Consider the following 23,802-nt stretch of genomic DNA (forward strand, 5'->3'; position numbering starts at 1 on the left):
TCAATGAATTTAGCTGTGCCTGAACAAAGGATTTGAGTGACGTTGCAAAGAGTTCTCATAAACACTCTAAACAAGCTCTTCTGGGTTGTTTCCTATGAACAGGTCAGGTATCTGAGCCCATCTGACTGTGCACTGGACCTGTTGTTAAACCCTCCACTCTCCTGGGCCTTCAATTTGCAGATGGCAGAACTGAGGACGTCTCAGCTTCCATAATTTTGGGATGGAATTCCTTGCATCTCTTTCTCCTTCTCTCTATGTGTATACATCTCTTACTGGTTTTGTTTCTGGAGAACCCTAATGTATGTTCTGTACTGCAGTGTGTTCAATTATGATCGCATTCACTCCGACCTCACTCTCGGCTGCTATGCTGTTGTTTGCCAAACCTTAAACTTCAACTTGAGTTTCTCTATATCCAAAAATTCATTACCAGCAGAGACAGCTGCATGGGTATTATGTAGGCACTGTAAATGCAATATATAGACAGTAAGCCTGATTGTCATCTCCCTAGCAGTCTGGTCTTACCTTTTGTAGTCTGATTTTTTTCAGTGTCACAATGCATCTGAGCCCATATTCAGTATCTTTGGATTGCTCATTCTGAGTTTTGAGCGTCACTGCAGGATTCCTGCAACTAAGGCACTTGCTGTCCAGTGGGAGTGCTGAGTACTGCACCCCTGCACTCAGGATTGAGGGGAAAAAAGTCCTTAGGCTAAGATGGAACCAAGGAACCCACTGCTTTCTCTCTAGATGAAAGAAATACGTAAAAGACACACAGCCCCCATGCAAAGAGAGCCAGAGACACAGGGAGACAAACACAGAGACTGAAAAAGAGAACAGTCGGCAAATCATGATGTGATACACAGAGACAGAGTGAGAGGCGGTGTCGGAGGGAGACGCACACCGGGACAGAGAGGGGAGGAGTGTTCTCAGGGGGGGCAGGACAGGAACAAGAAGAAAAAGGGAATCAGAATGAGAGGTCGCATACTCACATCCCCCCAGTTTGGCTATGCCCCCATCTGCAGAACTCGACAAAGCCCTGTGGCCTGTGATGTGGCTGTCTCCCCAGCTCACCTTCTTCTCACCACAGTGACTTGCTGGTGTGATGAACAGGCTTTCGAGCCATGAGGTCTGAGTTACAATTCCAGCTCAGTTGCATTTTAGCTGGGTGGTTTCAGCATGCAGGCTTCTGTTTCTTCATCTGTGAAATGGGTACAATACCTACATTGCAAAGTTTTTGCAGTGTGATGGTTAATTCTGGGCTGGATTAAGTAGAACCTAGAGAACTCATGCAGGAGTATTTCTGGGCTGTCTGTGAGTGTGTTTGCAACAGAGACAGGTGTGCGGGTGGACTGACGGGGAAGACCCACATCTGATGTGAGTGGGCACTGATGTTTTGCTGGGCCCCCAGAGAGAACAAAGAGATCATTTCCTTTGTTTCCGGGAGCTGGGAGATCCTCTCCTCCACTCCCCTTGGACATCAGAGCTCCGGCCTTCAGAAAGCAGGACTTGACAACAGCGGCTTCTGGTTCTCAGGGTGTTGGCCTCGGACTGAGAGCTATACTCCTGGCTTCCCTGGTTCTGAGGTCCACGGAATTGCGCTGGGCCCGGCTGTTGGCATCCGAGGGTTTCCAGGTGGTAGAGAGACTGTTGTGGGACTTCTCAGCCCATAATTGCATGAGTCAGTTCCCTTCATAAATCCTCTCTCCTCCCTCCTTCCCTCCTTCCCTCCTTCCCTCCTTCCCTCCTTCCCTTCCTCCCTCTCTCCCTTTCCTTCTCCCTCTCCCTCTCCCCCCCTTTCATTCTTTCTGGAGAACACTAATATTCAGGCAGTCTTATTTATTACATTAGACAGATCCTGAATCTCCACTGGTTCCCCTCTCGTTTTCCTTAGTAAAGGGGAATTTATGCATACATCTGGGATAAGCTTAATTATTGGAAATAAATTAAAAATACTCTTCTAAATAAACAGGGATATTTTTCAGCCACAGCTTATGGAAAACCATCCACAGAGTCGTCTGTTGATATTCATGGACGATTGCTTCCAGTGGATACCCGAATCTCTGGATGTTCAGGGTCCTCCAGTATTTGCATAGAAGCCGCACAATCCTCTTGTATACCTTAAAGCATCTCCACATTTCTTATAGTACCTAATACAATGGAAATGCAATGTGCACAGTCGTTATACTGCTTTGTTTAAGGAATGATGACAGGAAAGTCTGTATGTGTTCAGAGCAAAGTGTGTTCTGAATATTTTCAAACCACAGTGGTTGGGTTTGAGGATGTGGAACTGACAGGTATAGAGAATCAATGGTAGTTACAGTTGGTAGAATACACTGAAACCTTGTTTCATTTGCTGTTTCGTCTTCATCTTTCCCACCCTTTTTCCATAGATGAGCTAGGAGAGTGACAAATTACTGCACAGGAGGGCACCGGTGAGAGAGAGAGAGGATCTGTTTTTAATAGTCCATGCCTACTTGGAAAGCCAAGACACTGTGGCAAAAAAAAAAAAAAAAAAAAAAAAAAAAAAAAAGACCTAAATGAAAGATCTCTGTGAGTGAGATCCCAGTGGATAAAGAACGGACCATCAAAGAAGGAGGTACCTTCATTTGAAGGGAGGAGAGAACTTCCACTTGGATTATGGCCTTGTCTAAATAAGGTCGGAGTTTGTGAACCCAAGAGGCTTCCATAGCCTTGGCAGCTCATGACAAGAGCCTTGGGTGATTACTGACGTCATAAATAAGAGTGTCAATTGTTAAATCAACAATGGGAGTCACTGTGCACTTACTCCCCATGTAGGACCTCTGCCCATAATGTGTTGTACTATGAGAATTAACAGTAAAACTACTATTCAAACAGTGCTTTACACTTCGTGTGTCTGATAGGTGCAAACTGTTGAAATCTTTACTTAATATATACTAAGTTGATCTTCTGTATATAAAGCTAATTAAAAATGAATCTTGGCCGGCGCCGTGGCTCAATAGGCTAATCCTCCACCTTGCGGCGCCGGCACACCGGGTTCTAGTCCCGGTCGGGGCGCCGGATTCTGTCCCGGTTGCCCCTCTTCCAGACCAGCTCTCTGCTATGGCCAGGGAGTGCAGTGGAGGATGGCCCAGGTGCTTGGGCCCTGCACCCCATGGGAGACCAGGAAAAGCACCTGGATCCTGGCTCCTGCCATCGGATCAGCGCGGTGCGCCGGCTGCAGCGGCGGCCATTGGAGGGTGAACCAACGGCAAAGGAAGACCTTTCTCTCTCTGTCTCTCTCTCTCACTGTCCACTCTGCCTGTCCAAAAAAAAAAAAAAAATGAATCTTAATGAAGAATGGGATGGGAGAGGGAGTAGGAGATGGGGTGGTTTGTGGGTGGGAGGGTGGTTATGGGGGGAAAAACCGCTAAAATCTAAAAGTTGTACTTTCTAAATTTATATTTATTAAATAAAAGTTTTCTAAAAAAAGATATCATGGTTTTTTAAAAAAAGGATAATGCTGTAACTATGTCAGCAATGTTGTCAGATATATTATGACTAGAATCAGATTATAAACAAAGGTTCCAACTTCTTGGGTAAAGGATGCCTATGCCAGGGACCAGGAAATTATAGTCCATGGACCAAGTCTGCCCAGCCACCTGTCATCATATGGCCTGTGAGCAAATTTACATTTTAATGTGGTTGAAATAACCAAAAGAAAAATTACATAGGAAAATTATAAAATTACATGCAATTTGCTTTCAGTGTTCTTAAAAAACATTTTTTGGAACATTGTTGAACCCATTTATTTATGCACTGCATGTCACTGATTTTGTACTACAATGGTAGAATTGATTGGTTGCAACAGATATTGTACGCCCTGCAAAGCCTCAGGCATACACAGTGAGCACGTTCCTTCCTTTGTTCACGCTGAAGCTGCTAGAGAGAAAAGAAAGTTTCAGGAGATTGTAAGTTTTTTAAAATGTATTTTTGTTTGGATAAATAAGGAAAATTGAGGGCATATTTATCTTTTGTCTCCCTTTTTGTGTTTTAAAAAAATCTTTATTCTGTATTTTGAAGCATTGTTATAAGGTTAAAAGTAATCTAAGGGTAAAATATTCACTACTAATCTCAAACCATCTTTAACAAGGATATTTGTTTTTAAGATTTATTTTATTATTTATTTGAAAGAGTTACAGAGAGAGGTGGAGAAAGAGATCTTCCATCTCCTGCTTCACTCTCCATCCAGGTGACTGGGACTGGGCCAGGCCAGAGCCAGGAGCCTGGAATTCTATCCAGTTCTCCATGTGGCTGCAGGGGCCCAAGCACTTGGGTCATCTGCTGCTGCTTTCCCAGGGGCTTTAGTAGGGAGCTGCATCAGAAGTGGAGTAGCCGGGACTCGAAACAGCGCTTGTGTGGGATGCTAGCACTGGCATTGCAGTAGAGGCTTAATCCGCTGTGCCACGAGCTGACCCCCACAGGGTCATTCTAACATGTGGTCTCATTGTGGCTGATACTTGCTTCTACTCTTGGCATACATATTTCCAAGTGGTTGTAATTGTAGTTGATGTGGCCATTTCCAAATGGCTGTTAGAAATGTTTCTCAATTACTGCCTTAGTTTTCATAGTGGTTATTTTGTCGTAGAATGGTACAGTTGGGAAATTATGTATATTTCAGAAGCACTTGTTCTTGACTGTGGTCAGATTCTTCCTTCTTCACATAGGAAGGCAAATACTTCTCCTTGGAGCTGGTTCTGGGCAGCTCTGGCTTGCCCCTTGCCCTTTCCTACCTGAGTCTCTGCTCCCTGACGTCTGTTCACATGCAGCATTTACACTGCACTTAAAAGCTGAGAAAGATGAGGAATAAAGCTAAAGAAAAAAATGCCTGAGAAAAAACAAACATGATGTTTTGAAGGTTGGTTTCCTCTCTTCCCCCAGATCTCTCCATACAGCACTCAGTAGTAATAGAAAACATATTTGGCAAAAAAATATTCTGTCATCCAATAATGATACAAGGGGTGTTTTTGCTGTCTGTTGCATTTTTATGTAAGTGGAAATACAAACAAAACCATTAACATCATTATGTTAATACTGTTGGCACTTTTGCAGTATTTCATGGGAAAACCTTTCAGTGTATCAAATTAACCCAATACCATGAAGGATAAGCATAATATGGATATTCACATCTTATTCTCTTATTTTTCCTAGTGAGAAGCTGGATGGAAAAACTAAAAGACAAGGTAAGGAAAGCTTTTTCTTCCTTGGGGTCTGTTTTGAAGGTCTTACAGCTTTGCCAGATAAAGGCCTAGAGTAGTACAGCTTTCTGTTTATCATTACTTTTTAAAAAAGTGTTTGTTTATTTGAGAAAGCTCATGCATGCATGAGAGAGGAGAGAGGGGAGAGAGGGGAGAGATCATTCCCACCTGCTGGTTCACTCCCCAGATGTCTGCAGTAGCTGCGGCGGGCCAGGCTGAAGCTGGGAGCTGGGAACGCGATCCAGTTCTGCCATGTGAGTGGCAGGAACCCAGTTACTCCTGCCATCCTTGTTGCCTCCCAGAGTGTGTGCTCACAGGAAGCTGGAGTTAGGAATCAGAACCAGCTGTCATAGCTGGTTACTCTGATGTGGGACCTGGGCATCTTAACCAGCATCTTAACTGCTGGGCTAAATGCCCAGCTCTATAATTCCATATAATAGAATTCTTATTCTGCTCATCTGCCCAGAATGCAGGGCCATGTCCATGTGTCCAGCAAGAGCAGCTTCCTTTTGTATTCCTTCTTGTGGAACACAGGGGATAGCTTATTCTTTGATGCACCATTCCTTCTTAGAAAGGTGTGAGAATTGACCTGGGGCAGTGTGCTCAACTGAATTAGATCCTTGACATATCGAGGTGGAAGTTCTAGGGAATTTCAGCAATGTATCCGTTCTGTCTGGCACTGCTTGTCCCAGTGTTCAACTCTGTGGGTGCAGAGTTTAATCACAGTGCTGCTTCTTATGAAGTGTTAATGAGCTGACCTATATGCAATAGCTGGCTTGAGAAAAATATTTTTCCTTTCCTATTAATTTTGCATTCATAGTAATTGACAACATTAATATTGAGGTTTATATTTTCATTTTCTTTCAATTTTCAACTCTTTCCAAGTTTTCACTTTTGCTTACTTCATAATTTTGTAGTGGAATTACTCATAAAAATAGTGATGAAGTCCTGAATTCCTTGGTGTAGCCTGTGTCAGATTCTATTATTATAACCCAGCTCAGATTATACTAGGCTTTCATTTAAATGGAAATCTTATCAATGATCAGATATTGAATTACCTCCAACTCAGCAGTCTTAATATACTCTGGTGATGGCATTCTATCAATATTTTTTATTTGGAGTCAGTTTTTCCCATATTTGAATTATTCATATTTTACTATAGCTAAATGTTAATAAAGAAGTCATTCAATTTTAATGGTAATGATATAATTAAATCAATTCTCCTCATTATTATTTTCTGCTTCTCAGAAGATTGTAGCGTATACCATTTTTGAGACTTGAGTATTTTGAGTTCATGTACATTGAAAATGTTAAGACCTATGAGATGCATGGAGGCCATTTTGGAATTTTTGAAGGGTCCAGTCGTACAAAGGAGCTGTGACTGAGTGGACTGAGAAAGCCCTGGGGGGAAAAGCCAAACATTTAAAACTTGATATATTTATGTTGACGCGCTTACTATTTTTCAGAGGAAAATATGATGCAATGAAAATTAAATGGGATCTGTTGTATTAGTCTCAGAACCCATTTGCCATTATTTCTACAGAAAATATTCTGAATGACCGTAAAGGAACAAAAATAGACTCAGGGAATGAATTTTGGCATGTTACTTGTTTTGAAGTTAGCTGTTGCAAAATGTCATACCTGTGCCTATATGTTCACCACTTCCAAAAATCTGTTCCACTTCAGAGGAAGGATTCCTATGAACCCTCCATTCTTATTTGTCTCAAAAGCCGGGTGCCTCCTCCCAGCTCCTTTTCTTTAGGAGAAATAATTTTCTGTGTGACCCTTGTTTTCTGGCTTATTGTGAGGTTTTCTCAGCTCTCACTTTGCTCTCTTCTGTAGTATTTTATTTTGAGTATTTCTTAAATAAATTGTTAAAATGGAAGAAGAGGGGCCGGCGCCGTGACTCACTCCACCTGCGGCACCGGCATCCCATATGTGCACCAGGTTCTAGTCCCAGTTGCCCCTCTTCCAGTCCAGCTCTCTGCTGTGGCCCGGGAGGGCAGTGGAGGGTGGCCCAGGTGCTTGGGCCCTGCACCCGCATGGGAGACCAGGAGAAGCACCTGGCTTCTGGCTTTGGATCAGTGCAGCGGCCATTTGGGGAGTGAACCAACAGAGGGAAGACCTTTCTTTCTGTCTCTCTCTCTCACTGTCTAACTTTACCTATCAAAAAAAAAAAAAAAAAAAGTGGGGGGGGGGAGAAAAGTCAAGACTCCAACAGGGATTGTCTTATTTAATATCTGTGTCTTCACCTTTTAACACTTTCTGGGAGGAACTGATTCTAATATGCTTACCTACCCTATCTCTGTGCCTGAAATATTACCAGTCCTTTCATCTGTGCACACATCTTGTGTCTGGATCTTTATCTATCTAACATCTATATGTCTTGTTAGTCATTATCTTTGGAAACCACTTGAGAGCAAAACTATTGTCTCTTTGATGGAAGTTGCAGAAGCACTTGGAATTGATAACAAAATTACAAATTATGTATTTAACAGGGCCAAGCTAGAGCATGCTCTCAGCTTAACTTCATCTAACTGTTCTGATATTGGTTCTCTATTAATTAGGCTCTATCGAAGTTCCCAGTTACTCCTTTTGTTTTTGTTATCTTTTTATGCTAGCTAGGATTTAGATCAGCTATGAGTGACAGAAAACCTCTGATACCAATGGCTTAGCTGAAATAGAAATTTGTCTCTTATTTATGGGTAAAATTGTAGTCAAGGGTCAGTGGGGAGTGACACAGAGACAGGCACAAACTCTGATTCAATGCCCTCTCATTGTGTTCTTCATTCCCAAGGTCGTCTCATGCTGCTAGATGGCAGTTCCCACTTAGCTGTGTGTGTATGCTAGCCAGAATGAAGGCAGAAAAGGGGAGGCTAAGGAAATCCTGTCCGCCTCCAAGGGGAGGATAGACACTCTGTCACTCTGAAAGGGGGAGAGTGAAGGCTCTGCTCCCCGCTATTAAATTTTTGCTTATTTATTTGAGAGGCGTGCACGCACACACAGACACACACACACCCACTGGTTCACCTGCAATGACTGAGGCTGGGCTGAGGCCAAAGCCAGGAGCTAGGGACACAATCGTGGTCTCTTATGCGGATGGTAAGAATCCAATTGTTTGATCCATCCCTGCTGACTCCTAGGGTCTGCTTTAGTGGGAAGCTGGAATCAGGAGGTGGTACTTGGATGTGGGATGTGGGCCTCTTAACAACTAGGCTAAATATCTGCTCCCTGATCCCTTTTAATGAGAATGTTCTGGAATTTACATGTAACACTGATTTACCATCTTTGGTTTGAAATTTATCACATGATCATACCCAGTTGCATGGAAGATAAGAAGTAGTCTTTATTCTATGCCTAGTCCAACATTGAAAATTCTGTTGCTATAGAAGACAAGAATTGTGGGATATTCCCTATATTCAATATAAAATTAACCTTTTTCTTGGTTAGAAATCCAAATTGGTGATGCTTGTTTGGTGAATCCTAACTTGGCTACTTGTTGATAACTTTTCAACATTTGAACTGCTCCTCAAAACTGAAAATGCATAACGATTTTCGTTATCTGGTAAAGACCAATCTTGTTGTTTTTTTCTAGATTTAGGAAAGCATCCAGAAAACAAATGACCCAGACCATACTTAAGAGCAGCAGTACTCGATGTGAGGCCTGGAGTAGAGTCAGTCTCACCTGGGAACTTGTCAGAAATGTAAATTCTCAGACCCTACCCTGGACCAGTCAGAAACTCTGAGAATGGAATCTAACCATCTGTGTGTTAATGTCTTTATTATTTTTTAATTTATTTTTAAAATTTTATTTAGGGTATACAAATTTCATACATTTCATATATACAGATTTAGGGACGTAGTGATTCTTAGCACCCTACCCTCCTTCCTGCCCATGTTCCCACCTTTCTTCCTCCTCTCTCTCCTGTTCCCACTCTTAATTTTTATGAAATCTATTTTCAGTTTACTTAGTATTATACATTGTATTTTGTAATTTGATAATTCTAAGGAATTTCTTAATGCATTAGATTCTCAAGGTCACAACAAACACATGATAATTACTACTGTACACTCTCAAGTTGGAGAGCCATCATTGTATAGAAATTGTAAGGGCACTGCCTTCATTCAGCAGACTTTAGTTAGTACATTGTAGTACTAGCTTTCCTTATGGATTTCTTGATAAAAGATGTTTCTGAATAAATCATGGATTATCCCATGAAAGAGAGATACCTATCTCATGAACGTGAAACAAAGAAACTCTCAAAATCAAACAAATAAAAACAGGTGTATCTAGTAATGTTTTGATTGAAAGTGTATTTAAAGAATTTGAACTTCATTTAGGGATAATTTAAAATTTGCAGACAAAAATACAAGAATAAGAATAGTACAGGCGCCGTCTTTACACCTTTTACCCACGTGCATGCATTGGTAACATTGGATCCCATTTGCCTTCATCATTTGCTGGGACATTCTCTCCCCTTTTTCCTGATCCATCTGAGGATAGTTGCATACATCATCACCTGTTTACTCCCAAATACTTCAGTGCATGTTTCCTAACACTAATGTTGTGTTAACAAATCTTCATGATCTCTCTCTCTATCATCTTGAATGTGTTTAACATTGGTATAGTTCTTTTATGTAATGTGGCATCCATATTTCAGATTTTTCAACAGTCCCAAACTATCTTTTATAGAAGCATTTTTTTCCTCTAGTGCAGGATCCAGTCTAGGATTATGTAACATACTTAGTTGTCATGTTTCTTTAGTTTCCTTTCGTCTGGAACATTTTTATAGCCACCTTTTGCCTCCCAGACACTGACATTTTAAGCAATTCAGTACTTCTTCATTTTTTTAAAAAGAATATTCACCACTTTATGTTTGCTGGATATTTTTTTATGATTAGGTCCAAGTGGTGCATTTTTGTTTGGAATGTGTCCTTTTTAGAATGTTACTTCTTCTTCTTCCTTTTTTTTTTTTTTTTGACAGGCAGAGTGGACAGTGAGAGAGAGACAGAGAGAAAGGTCTTCCTTTTGCCGTTGGTTCACCGCGCCTATCCGAAGGCAGGAACCGGGTGCTTCTCCTGGTCTCCCATGGGGTGTAGGGCCCAAGCACTTGGGCCATCCTCTACTGCACTCCCTGGCCACAGCAGAGAGCTGGCCTGGAAGAGGGGCAACCGGGACAGAATCTGGCGCCCTGACCGGGACTAGAACCCGGTGTGCCGGCGCCGCAAGGCAGAGGATTAGCCTGCTGAGCCGCAGCACCGGCCAGAGTGTTACTTTTGAAGGCACATGCGCATCCAATAATTTTGAATAGAGAGGAGATACTAGCAGAATGTACAAGTTAGAAGTTTTGTGCATGTCACCTTACTTATTTTTATTTCTGGAGAAACCAACTCATGAGAAATTTCAAAACAAGAGCTTGTTTTCCCTTAATCAGTTTTGCAACTAGAATGGTTAAATTATATTGGAAGATGATGGGTTCCTTTGTTCCCATCTTGTAATTTGCTTGTCACTTCAAGGCAAGGCGGATATCATCCACCCCCCTAAAAGAGGGAACAAAAAAGAGGGTGATACAACTGATTTTTGTTTTGAAATCCACATAATTTAGAGCTCTAGGAACAGGAAGTCTAGATGTGTCAGTGAGAAATATGGAATCATTTTGAATATTCTTGTGGTTCATGTGGGGTTGAATTACTTTGCAGGGGGAGGGCCACACAGGGGTAACCAAGTTTGTCTCCCACAAGCTCAGACATCATCCTTGGATGTACAGCTCTGAAAAGCCCAATTGATGAGGCTGTTTCCAAGCACTGAGAATAGTGATTTTCAAGAAATAGACTCACAGTTCTGGTAAAAACCCCAACACTTTGCTATTGTTCATTGTTTTCCCACATGGAAAATTACAGAGTTTTTATAAGCCTTAAGCAGATCTGGAAGAAATTTAGAAAAAGGTTGGGCTTCTGCAAGGCATATTAATTTGTTGAAAAATGACTGGTTTTTGTTTCTTGGGGAAAAACACTTAGTATGCTGTTAAACAATGCTGCTGTTCTCGAATGAGTGGTAGAATTCCTGCAGTTTGCCCCAGCCTAAGACCCTGGGAGGCAGAACCAGGGAGGGTGCTGCTCTACACAGAGGAGGTGCCGCAGTTGGGCAGGGCTTGTCTGTTCCTTGAGTTACTTCTATATGTGTTGGGAAGGCATCGCAGCCCACATACTTTAGCATTTTCTAGAAAGCTTTGCCTCTGTTTTTCTGAAATACACTAGAAAAAAGCTGTACACTATTAGACATAGTCAGACAATGAACAGACTCATGTTCCTTCCACCCCCAATGCCTGTCTATGAATTACAGCCTTTGGTTGTTTATGTATTTTGTCTAGGGGGCTTCTAGGGAGGCCTGTGTCTGTGTTTCGCTGCGAGAGGGCTGAAGGGTAGCCTGTCCCCTACAGTCCCTAGGTGTCTTACTGGCTAGGGTCCGGGAACACCCTTAAATCAGTGGCCCTTCCCAAAGCTTCAGTGGGATCTGAGTGACTCACTCAGCCCCTGGGGTACATGGGAATCGGCCTCTCTCAGGGTCAAGGTATCATGTGACAACTTGGGGACACGGGGACCCCCGTGCCTGTGAGACCTCTGGGCTCTTTGGGAGGCACCAGTCTTGTTGACAGGGATCCTTGTGCCCTTCTCTGCTAATTCCTTTCTTTTGACTGGGAGACACTCAGTTCTTCTCCAGTCCCAAGCTTGAGTCTTGTCTGCTGGGCAGATTCTGCTGTGCACAGAAGTTAACCAGTGTGCTTGTGACTGCTCTGCCCTTGCCCTGGTCCTTCTCACCTTTGCCCCCGCATCTGCCTCTCTCCCCCTTCTTTCCTCTGCAGGGCCTCTGCTTCTCTGTTGGTAACAGAAGCTCTCACCTTTTGCTCACTCACAAGTCTTCTGCCTCTTTTTCTTGATGTGATTCAAGAGGCAGAGGCAGAGGCAGAGGAAGGGGGTATGGGAGAGGGAGAGGGAGAGGGAGAGGAATTGAGAGAGAGAAAGCACCACTCCCAGGGTTTTCTTTTACCCTCCAAGCAACACAGCATTGCAGAGGACACTCGGTCTCCTTGAGGCTTGTCTCGGGCTGTTTCCAATGTGTAGCATTTTAACAGCCCTGCGTTCTCAGAAGCTGACGTCACCTATCTTTAATACAAATTATGTTTCTGTCACCAAAAAATGGTATTGACAAACGTGCATGAACGGGTGACTAAAGGTGCCACGAGGTCTGGTTGATTTAGTTCCACGTTTGCTTGTTAAGAATTTGAGATTTCTAAAAAATAATCATCTCTCTCCCTGTTGCCCCCCCCCCCCCAAAAGCAACTTTATTCTAGTTAACGATTTTTCTTTTACAGCAAGGCAGCAATGGAGAAGCAGGGGCAGTGGGCTGATGGTGTTGCCTTTTCTGTGCAGGCTGGCTACATGTCTGGGATGCTGGTGCCTGTAGGAGTTGGAATAGCTGGAGCCTTGTTCATCTTGGGAGCGCTCTACAGCATTAAGGTTATGAATCGCCGAAGGAGAAATGGCTTCAAGAGGCATAAAAGAAAGGTATGGAACCAGTGATAGCAAAACCCAATCGGTGTCAGAACATTCTTCACTTGTCTAATTTGCTAACTACAGCCCATGGGGCTGAATGGTGCATGCATGGGGTTGGGGGGCCTGGTGGTTTGGGTTTGCTGCAGCATTGCTGCCCGGCCTTTGTTTGTTAGTGTCTTTTACAGTGGACCCATTCTCAGCTTTGCTCTGCACCAGAAAGAGTTTAATGCTTTGTGTTTTCCTTCTCTTAGCAGAGAGAATTCAACAGCATGCAAGACCGAGTGATGCTCTTAGCCGACAGCTCTGAAGATGAATTTTAAATTGGACTGGGGTTGAATTGTGATATTCAACAATGTTATTATTTTTTATTTTGAGGCAAAAAAAAAAGAAAGAAAAGAAGGAGAGCAACATTCTCCCACATTGCTGCTCTCAGGCCGTGAGTCCTGTATCTGCTGGGTGGTAGGTTTGTCTTACACTGAGCAGAAGGTACATGCTGTATTCTAAATGTAACACACAGTGTTCGGTTTTATATTGCAGAGGGTTTTCCACAGCCACGGGCTGCAATTCATAAGTATGCAGCATACATATTGTTCAGTAGGGATAGCTAGGTTAGGTAGAGTAAATATTTTATATTTTTCCACAGTATCTTTTCCCTTGATTTGGATAACCTTCATTAAGTGTAATGACTGTTGCCAAAAGGGCACGCTTGACTTTGAAATAGAAATCTTAACAACGTATAACTTCTCATGATCCTACTCTGTCCTACCTGAAACCGTAGACTTATAGGCCGTGGTACATACTGCATTTGCATCAAAACTAGCAGCAACTTGGAATGAGACTGTTTGGTCAAAAAGATCCTCAGCCCCTTAGGAGTATATATAGATTTGTATGCATCTTGCATTATATATTTCAGTCTCCTAGGTTTATTATTTTTCATCTTCTGTTTTATTCACATACATGGCAAGAAAAAAAATGCGCCAGAAACAATGCATTAAATTGACTCTTAATCTTCCTGTGTGCTTGCTTCATAAAATAGTGTGATGGAGTCCAAAAGACCTATCAGCAGAGTCTTAGATGTTTATCATTAAGATGTACTTTTTGTGTACTCTTCAACTTTGTCAAAAAAAATGAGGAAGAGAAAAGAAGACAGTAAGGGTGGGCAAGCTCCCTGAGCGTGTGTTTGTCTCTGCCGTTTGATCTATGCTTCTGTGACTGCTACTGTGAATAATTCAGTGCACTGCTCACCACGTCTGGAGTCTTGGCCACGGAAGGAACAGGCCACTGTTGTTCCTCATTCGACTTCGTTGGGAAACCAGACAGTCTGTGGTAGAAGCAGGCCCAGTGACCAGAGCGCTGGTGCTCCGTGAAGTGGAAAATCAGCCTTTCTCAAGGCATCCATCCCGCTGTTGGGATGGTACACTGTATCATCGGTTCAACCATTTTTCATTCCCTTTGAAGTGTAACCCCCTAACCTGTACAAAATAGGGTACTTAATACCCTATCAGAATCTGGGAATTTGGAACTGCAGTTGGTTGAGTTTGGGAATAGTGATATGGCTCACTTTTATGGAAGGATGAAAGTTACTAATTATACTGTTAAGATGGAGAACCTGTTCACAGTTATTAGGACATGTTCTACTACGTTCAAGGCAGGTTACAGCATTATTTCATGTTTAGTTCTCCCATTTGACCTAATATAGAACTAAAGCATAGAAATCAAACAATTACCCAAAGTTAAACCTGGAGAGAAACAACATGAGAACCCATTTGGGACTCAAAGCTATGTATTCCATCTTCAGTGCCCTTTCCACGGACTCTGAAGGAAACAGTGACATGTGCATGTCAGCCCTTCTTTAAAGATAAGGTTCCAAGGAGGTAGCCACTTGGTCAAGGAATATTTGATATGAGTTTATACTTGTATTTGTTCAATGACTGCTGCCTCACTAGCCTCTCACTTGCTAATGCAAGTCTTTTCCTCCTCCATCCCAGCCATTTCCTTTACCATCACAGAAAGTTAAATATCATCTCTGGGGAACTAATGGAGGAATATTCCAGAATCCATTCTTGAATGGTGACTGGCCCACAAGAATGTTTGCCTTGGTCAGTTTTAACTCTTTTTGCCGAGAGATGTAAGAAGATGTGTGAAATTGGTAAGGAGAAATGAAAAGCTTTGAACAGTCAAATAGAAGTTAGCAATTGACAAATAAGCTCAAGGTCATACTGCAAAGATGGAATCCAGAACCATAGCATTCACAAGTAACAGTAATTTCAAGAGTAGAGGTATGCTGGTATTGCATAAGGGAAATTTTCCATTTGTAAGAACAGCCCCTTGCTCTAAGTGTTCCTAAGGTTTGGAGTAAATGAGTGTGATGTTGACAAGCTGTTTTCAGAGATACACAGTAAGCCACTTAATTTAGCCACACATGATGGCCATCAACACCTTGGGCTTCTCAGTCTGTTGAATTAACTGGAACATGGCTGATAGGTTGAATTTTCCAACTGTAGGATGATAAATTGCAGATAACAGATGCACATTTTCATTTTCCGGAGGTCTATGAGGATGACATGTGTGTGAATTTAAACTGACGCAGAAATGTGTGCAGCCCTTTTAGGGACATTTCACTGTTTAAACAAAGAACTTATTTAGATCACAGTAGATTTCTGTACAAACCTGTTTAAACAAGCAGATAAAGAAAATGTGCTTATTATCCATCATTAAAAAAGAAAGGAATCTTGTTATTGCAAAAACAAAGATGAACTTGGAGGGCAATAGCTAAGTAAAATAAACAAGTTGTAGAAGGACAAGTCCTGCACAATCCCAGGTATACAGGGTATCTAAAGCAGCCGAACTCAGAAGCAGAGTTGGAATAGTAGCTGTCCCCGTGGTCTCTGGGGGAGGGAGAACTGGGAACTGTCTGTGTAAAGATTCAGTCGTGCAGGATGAGTGAGCTACAGAGATCTGCTGTATAGCATACTGCCTATAGTTGACATTGTGTCCTACACTTCAGAATGCGTTGAGGGTCGATCTTGTGTCAGGTGTTGCTAACAGCAACAGCAATAACCACAGAAGCAAGGAGAGCAAACCCCTGTGGGAAGAGACCCTTTCCCTAGCCATGCTGTCCCCTCAGTAACACCTGCTGTGTTGGAGGAAGGAAAATAAAAAGAGAAAAGGATAGAAGCTGCTAGAAACAGAACAGCAGGCTGGGATGGAGAGCCCAGGGTCCCTCCATGCCCTTGGTGTCTTTCTGTCATCAGAGGGCATTATGTTTCTTTTATATTTCTTTGGTTTCTTCCTCTTCTGTAAACAGCCGATTTCAGTTGTTGCTGGCTTAATTTATAAGCAATATTTGGAGGTAATTGGTATCCCAGGGCAACAGATTCCCTTAGCAATGCCTTTGCCTCAACTTCAACTCATAAACTATCTCAAATGTGGTTTTCCAGAAATGTTTTCTTAAAGTGCCTATATCTCTTACATAGGCCTAAAATGGTGGGGGCAACGTTGAAGCAAAATTTTAGAACATGTTTAAATAGCTGCAGCACAATCAATGCTCGTTTTCCGTTTCATTATTTTTGTAAAGACCAAAACTAAAAATGTTAAGAGATGAAAATAATATAGATCAACATAGAAAGTTCTGCATGCCCTAGTGCCTCCCTTGGTGCACCTACGGAGAGTTTCTTCCTGTGGAAGTCTAGAGGAGACATCTGATTAAGAATCCCACCCACAACTTGGAAGAGAAGAATTCAATTATGCGTGGACATGGTGATTTCTGTGGATACAAATAGTCGATGTTCCTATCAGTTGACAAAAACCAGTCTTTGGAAATAGATTTATAATTTGGTGCAGGGTTCTAGATGTGTGGCCTTTTGCAAAACAGGCTTTGTGGTGGCCACAGAAGCATCTGAAGGGGCGGGATCATGACTGAGGAAAACAGTTTCTCCTTTTTAGGATGTGTGAAAGTGTGCTTACAAGGAAAAGAGCATGGATAGGAGATGGGCAAGAAACCATAATACAAGGCAGGTATAAAGATGGCACAAAACATTAGAATGTGCTAGGAGAGGCCAAAATTCTGAGTGGATTGATGCTTGGAAAAATGTTGCAGACAGCAAGGAGAAGAATGCAAAGGAGGAAGATCATGGGGGGGGGGGTCATAAAGCTCCATGAATCTATTTTCTTTCCATCCTCACCATCAAAGAAAACTACCCTGCACTAGTTACAATGAATATGGTGAGAGAGAATTGAAGTCCAAGATGAAGGCGGAGATGAGAGGTGCTTTGTTACTTTAAATGAGTTTAAGCCCAGTTAAATATCTTCCTTAATTATAAGTTAGTTCAAATGAGTGAATATAAACTTCTAGGAATGGGAAATGGTTTGGGAATAAATTTACTGTGTTGACTTAATAGATGTCCCATCTCTACACATTTGGCACCCCTCCGCCCACCCAGACACACAACTCCTTTCTGGGGTAACTATTAGACTGATAAGCTGGAGATGGACTGAGGAGAGACATCTAATTATGTTGTTCTGATAATTATAAACTTCGGCAGTCAACATAGCTAGAAACAGAATCATGTGGCTTAATTTCTGCGCGTAGAAAAAAGCAGTATTTACTTTGTAAGTCACTGTTATATAAATGCATTGGGAGTCTCTTATTTGTGATAATAGATGGATCTAACTTAGTAATTAATGCAGATTTCTGTTGTGTGAATGTGGGATAAAGAGAGAAAGGAAATAAGGAAGAAAGGGAGAGAGGGAGAGAGAGAGGGAGAGAGATGGAAAGAAATTTCCTCCTGGAAAGCACAAAGAAACAAGCCCTCTTCTCCATCATTCTATCCAGTTTGCTCGAAAAAAAAAAAACCTCAAAAATATTTAAATAGAATCCTCTCAAATCTTCCATGTAATAAAAAAGCACAAATTTTACCTTTTCCCTTCAGAAAGCACCAGGAACGGTAACATGAATGGTAACCACTAATAACTTGTAACACGGATATGAATTCTCACTGGACAATTGCAACTTACAGATCTGAAGTTCAAGACTGGTATTGCTCAGAGGTGTAACCTGTTGTGAGTTGAGAATAGAAGACTTGAGAATGAGCTGTTGCAGAGTGCGAACAAATGGAAAGCAAACTGAGTGCCCACTGGGTTATTTTATGACCTTTAAGGTGGACAGATGATCTGCTCTGGTCTCAAAGTTCAGGAAGCTGAGGTTTTGGTTAACCAGTGTTGTGGGCAGCTTCACAGTTTGTTCCTGCTTAGCAATGAAATAAAGGGGACCAGTAGCATTAGAGCCTATCTAAAATTTCCTGTCTCCCAGCATAGCTTCAGACTTCTTCATTACCAAACTAAAGTATACCCCTGAGGAGGGAATAAATACATTCTTCCCAAAATAAACTTGGGTGTAAAACCCCTTTGGCCATTTCTTCTTATTTGATGCATAAAGAAAGAAAGAAAGGAAATAGTTTCTAATTGAAGAATCAAATCCCAAGGGTCTGTGTCAAGGAGAGTGAGGACGGTTAGTGAGTCTCTCTTTGGTAAGCCAAGAACAGTTGATATCGTTGCTTCTTCCTGAATCAGTACTGATTTAGTACCTTTTATGTGCTTGGCAGTGTATTGAGCATTGGGGAATAAGAGGAGCAAAACATTGTCCGTGATCAGAAAGAGCTTAAGGACTAGTAGAGGAAGAGAGTAAATGAACAGTTTCATCTCAGGTACACCATGCATCCAGAAAAGGAGCATCTAACCCTCCCAAGGAAATGGGGGGCATTTCTCCCTAGGCCAGCACACCTGACGCCAGAAGCATGGGTGGGGATTATTCAGGCAAACGAGAATGGAATGCATGTCCTAGCCAGTGGTGAGCTATGGACATTCCAGGTCCTCAAGGGAACTGAGAGTTGAGATTTTAGGGGGAAAGTGCAGTGTGAAATAGGCAGATCCTGAAGGGTCTTCTGGGTCATGCCAAGGAATTAGGACTTTATATTGAGGGCAGTTGGAATCATGGAAAGGTATCATGTTGAGATGTGATATGATCAGGCCTCAGGTCATGGGAAGACTAGACTGGGAAGGATAAAGTCTGAAGTCAAAACCAATGTGGGTGGGAGGTGACTATGATCTGGATCCAGTTGCAAGAGCAAATGTGGAGGGAGGATGGGTTGTGGAGGTTCTCAGGAGGGAGCAGTAACCAGCAGGACTTGGGACGGGTTGAATGTGGAGAAGAGAGAGAAGACAATGGTTGACACTAACATGGGTCATGGATTTTGGAGCACTTCCAGATATGTGCCAGTGTTTTGACTTCTGGAGGGACTGACCTGTATTATTTACTATCCAGGGAGGAAAACAAAGGCCTACAAGTGTGCCAAAAGTATATAGGCAGCTCTCATTTTCTACAAAGTGTGTGTCCATGCATCGTATTTCTCTGTGACTTTTAATAGTAGGTGCCAAAGAAATAACATTAAATTTAATAAAACCCAAGTTAAACATCTGGGAAACTCTCCAGATACCTTTAGGTGATGACACTTTCAGGCTAGGTTTGAGTTACTATCTAGGACTTGACTGACCCTTGATTTTTAAAAATGAATACAAGAATTTCTCATTCTTTGACATAAGTAGCAGAGAGGAGTGTCTTGTTTTTCTTGAAAACAGATCCAAGAAATTCCTCTTTCAAGGCTGATCCTTATGTGGATGATGTCAGGATTTGGATGTGCAAATCCTGAACAATCTCACAAGCAACACAGGTCCTGGGACTATGTGGTTTGATGGCCTTTTCGACAGCGGTCATAGACAATCATCAAGTAACTACATGACAATTACAAGTTTCCCACAATTGCCATGTCAGCACAAGGCTGGATTCTGGAGGGTCTCAGTGGCAACCGTGCAGAATCGAGGAAATGCAGAAAAGCATGAGAAATAATTATCCACCCCGAGATAATTGTTAACATTTTGGTCTGTGTGTTTCTGATCTTTTTTTCTGTGTATTTGTGATATTCTGTATATGCACACTTGTATTTTTACACAAAATTAGTATTATAATTTACAAGCTATGTTGTTAGCTCCCTGTAGCTACAATTTCCATGGTTGTTTTAAAAGGAATAAAGAAAAATGAGGAAGGACTTGTGAAAATCCCAAAGTTGCATTTGAATGTACAAGGTGTGTGTTTCCTTGTTAACAAGATTTTTTTGGCATTTGATGGTCCATGACTGCCCAGTTAGCTTCAGCTACTTCCATGCGATGCAAATGAGAACACAGTTGAAAGAAGTCTTGGTCACAGGACATCCATTTGCAAATGTCATATTGTACCCCAAGGGATTAGAAAAGCCTTTCCTTTCTTTGCCTTTGCCCTCAAACCAAAGCTTTTATAATTAGACAGTAAGATGGAATGACCGTGAGAGTAGATAATACATGCTGTTGTGAGAAACACTGGAAAAAAAGGATACTTACTGTAGTGACCTAAATTGATTAAAAGCTTGCTCAGTTCAACTCTCTTGGGTCTAATTGGTATTTTTGTGTCATTTATTATTAATACAGGGCACATGTGTTTTCTACATTTGGTTTCACCAGGCTAAATTAGATGGGCAAATGCCCACCGCTAGATCCATTGTCTTCTTTTTCATTGTCCTTGTTACAAAGAGGAGTCATGGCTCTTTGTGCCCCTTGTGTCTGCTCCACAAGGCCTTCTGGATCCAACCTCTCTGCATCCCTTTTAGCTCTAAATGGTGTGCAGATCAGAGGGAGAGCAAGGTGATACTAGAGGACACATATCTTACCAAATAATGTTCTGTTGTTTTACTTCCCCTTTGTAACTGTCTCCACCAAGCTGTCCTCCTCCAAATTTCTCCCACAGAGTGGGACATGGATTTAAATAAAGCACATGATAAAGCTCAGTGGATTTTAAAATATTGTTGTCTTTGGGTGTGAAAGTAAATTTTTGTTCTTCACAAATTATTATTAGATAAAAATAGGACAGATTGACAATTTTCAAAGGGAAGAACATGCTCTTTTGGATACACTTCTGTTCATGTTTAAACTTAAGAAAGATAGCTGGCAGAAATTTGCAAATTCAGGTATTTTTTTCATACACATAATGAGGGTCTTTTTAAAGTTTCATTTGAGGATTTGTTGAATTAGGTGGGTTTTGTGCTATGTAAATAAAATGTAAATTCCCCAAATCTATTTTTACTTAGTGATGAAAAATCACAAACACTAAGTGAGCTCTTGGTGTTGGCCAAGTGCTGTGCTTGGTGCTAACCATGATCGAGTTCATTTAATTGAATACCAGGACGCAATGAGATAAGCAGTCTAGGTCACCAAAGACTGCTGATGGCAGAAATCTCATTTGTAACAAACATTTATCCTTGATGAGAGAAACATGAAGTGAGAGTTGTAACAATTGATTGGTTGACTGTTTTTCCATGCTATAGAAACTGTGCAGCATTGGCTGCTAGCTATGATTTACATTCAGTTTTTAAGGCATTTAATTTTTATTACATCAGCCCATATTGAATGTTAGTTTTTAGGGGGATAATCTATCTCCCTAAGTGCTTCAAGATGTGAGGCCACCAAAGAAAATACTGAAATTTGAGTTATAACCTGAAATTACTGAACCATGTCTGTGGTCATTTAAACACCCTGCTTCAATCTGTTGTAGTGTGCAACAGATGCTCCAGTTATTCAGATTATGTTTGTAGTTAGCTTTTGTCATTCATTCGATAAGTAGTTTGCAATTCAGATTTATCACATTGATCTAAAATCATTTTACACTTTATAAACACTACTTGTTTGGTTCTTAAATAGAAACAAGAAGAATACAGGTATTGTAATATCTGTGTAATGACATGGACGAGCCTGTTCTTTTACAGTGGCCACATGTTAAGAAGTTGATAATGTTCTATATTCATATACCATTGGTTTCTAGGACCATAAAACACTTCCATCTACAATTCATGGTTCTCAGCACTGCTTATGTGATTTTTCTATCCCAAAGGGCAGTTCTTACTCTGACAGTACTTGAGGAATGTAGTACTGCATTAAGTATATTAAAATAAAATCTGCATGGCGCAAGATCTGTTCCCCGACTCACGACTCAGTAGAAAGAAATTTCTTTAGGTCCATTCTTTATTTTCTTCAATACACAGTGCATTTTAGCCAAAACATTTCTGCAGAAGTCAGTAGTAAAATAGGAAAAAACAGCAACAGAGGAGAAAAATAACTAAGGAAAGTTAATTCTATTGGGGAATATTGTGTGTGCTTCCAGAGACGGGGGAAGAAGGGGAGGGAGCAAGTGAACATGAGCGCCCTGAGTGAAAATATCCTTGTCTAAACTGGGAAACAGCTGAGAACAAAAGGGCACACTATTAACTGGAATAATCATGGGCAAACTAGAAACTAAGGACATTCTAGAGGGCGTGCATTAGACACCTCTGGTACCACAACAAATGCTGTCTTTTACTGCAGTCCTGCAGTAGCAATCAGTTCTGCACTGGCTGCTACTCCCACTGGCTTGCAATGGTGTGGGTTACTACTTTGCTTTCAGGGAAGCTCAGGCTAGGATAAACAGGACTGGGATTTTGGAGTGAGATCACTAGTCAGAGGTAATAAGGAACCTATTTCTGGTGGTGAGTGGAGTGGTGGTACCTGGCCAAAAGTGTCTCAATTGCTAAATCTCTTATTTGTGGTGGATTGGGATGAGGTGCAGTGCAGAAAGCACTGGTGTGTATGGTAGCCATTGTCTTTGCACAGTAGGGAGCAGTGGTAATTGTAAGGATTGAGTTGCTTGGTGTGCTTAGACTGCTTCAGAGACTGAAGAAGGAAAATGGCAGACTTAGGTTAGTCAGTTGTCAACACAAGGCATGTTGTGAAACTCAGAGGGTGTATGGAAATATTTTCAGATTCATTGATGAATTGTGCTGAAACTCTAAGACTCAAGGTCATCTTCTGAGAAAGCGACCTGGATCAGGCAAGATTCTGGTTAAGGATTGGAGAAGTCTAAGATGGGTGGTAGAGGAGGGAGATGAAGAATATTATTATAGTCTTGGGACCAGGTGCCACAGCAGCTACTGGAACTTGTTCTACTAATTCTCTTGAATTAAGCCTTCCCAGAGGTTGTGGTTGGCTGCCATTATGGAGACTGTCCTTTGATAGATTGAATTTGAATAAGGGCACACACAAGGGCAAGAAACGGACAGTACTTTCTTTGCACAACTCAGCCTCCTCGTTCTTACACCATTACCGTGGGGACGAGGTCTGTGCAAGCGTCAGTGCAGCCAGCCAGATTAGCCATGTGCTGTGGCTGTCTTGTGTCTCTGATGCTGGACTGTCCTGAGGGCACATGTGGGAACCAGATCAATACCCAGTCATGCACAACTCACGTATCTGTGGGGCCAGCATTATGGAGCAGTGGATTAAGCTGCCACTCGGGACACCGTCATCCCATATCTGAGCACCAGTTCCAGTCCCAGCAGCTCTGCTTCTGATCCATCTTCCTGCTGATGTGCCTGGGAAGGCAGCAGATGATTCAAGTTCTTGCACACTTGCTGTCTGTGCGGGAGACTCAGATGAAGTTCTTGGCTCCTTGCTTCAGCTTGCCCAGCTCTTGTGGCCATTTGGGGAATGAGCCAGTGAATAGAAGAGCTCTCTTTCTTAGTCTCTCGCTCTCTGTCATTCTGCCTTTCAAATAAATAAAAAATTTATCAGTGGCGATGAAGACAGATGGGCAGCTGATTTCCTCTTTCCTCTCCCAGGCAGATAGTTTTGTGTTGCAATTTATAAGGCTCCTCAGCAGTTCTGTGAGAGCCAATCATGTGTAACAGTGAGCAACTCTCTGGCTGCCCCTGACTTGTCACTGATGTCCCTTGTATCAGCATTCTCAACAGAAAACAGGAAAAATGATTACTCTGGCAATAGTTTCCCTCATGCATTAGTCACTTGTCCATCTGGTGCCCCTATTCCTGAGGTCAAACAAGCCACCAAGTGGAAGCCTTTGCCTGAGGTAATGTTTTTTGGGAGAATCCAGGGGGGAGAGAGAGAGACAGAGACAGAGAGACAG

The 23,802-nt window shown here is 41.9% G+C and overlaps 1 protein-coding gene across 1 annotated transcript in view; it reads left to right on the top strand.

Annotated features, from left to right (window-relative positions):
• The window catches only part of ARMH4 (armadillo like helical domain containing 4), a 156,506-nt gene extending 136,269 nt beyond the window's left edge, over positions 1-20,237 (top strand). Inside the window, exons 6-8 of the mRNA XM_008269710.5 lie at positions 5,167-5,198; positions 12,645-12,779; positions 13,019-20,237. Coding sequence (XP_008267932.2) covers positions 5,167-5,198; positions 12,645-12,779; positions 13,019-13,087 — 236 coding nt within the window. The 3' untranslated portion in view covers positions 13,088-20,237. The remainder of the gene's footprint in view (positions 1-5,166; positions 5,199-12,644; positions 12,780-13,018) is intronic.
• Positions 20,238-23,802: the final 3,565 nt, after the last annotated feature.

This window comes from Oryctolagus cuniculus, chromosome 12, assembly GCF_051225735.1.
Source record: "Oryctolagus cuniculus isolate XC-2025 breed Fujian yellow rabbit chromosome 12, ASM5122573v1, whole genome shotgun sequence".
NCBI classification, from domain to species: Eukaryota; Metazoa; Chordata; class Mammalia; order Lagomorpha; family Leporidae; genus Oryctolagus; species Oryctolagus cuniculus.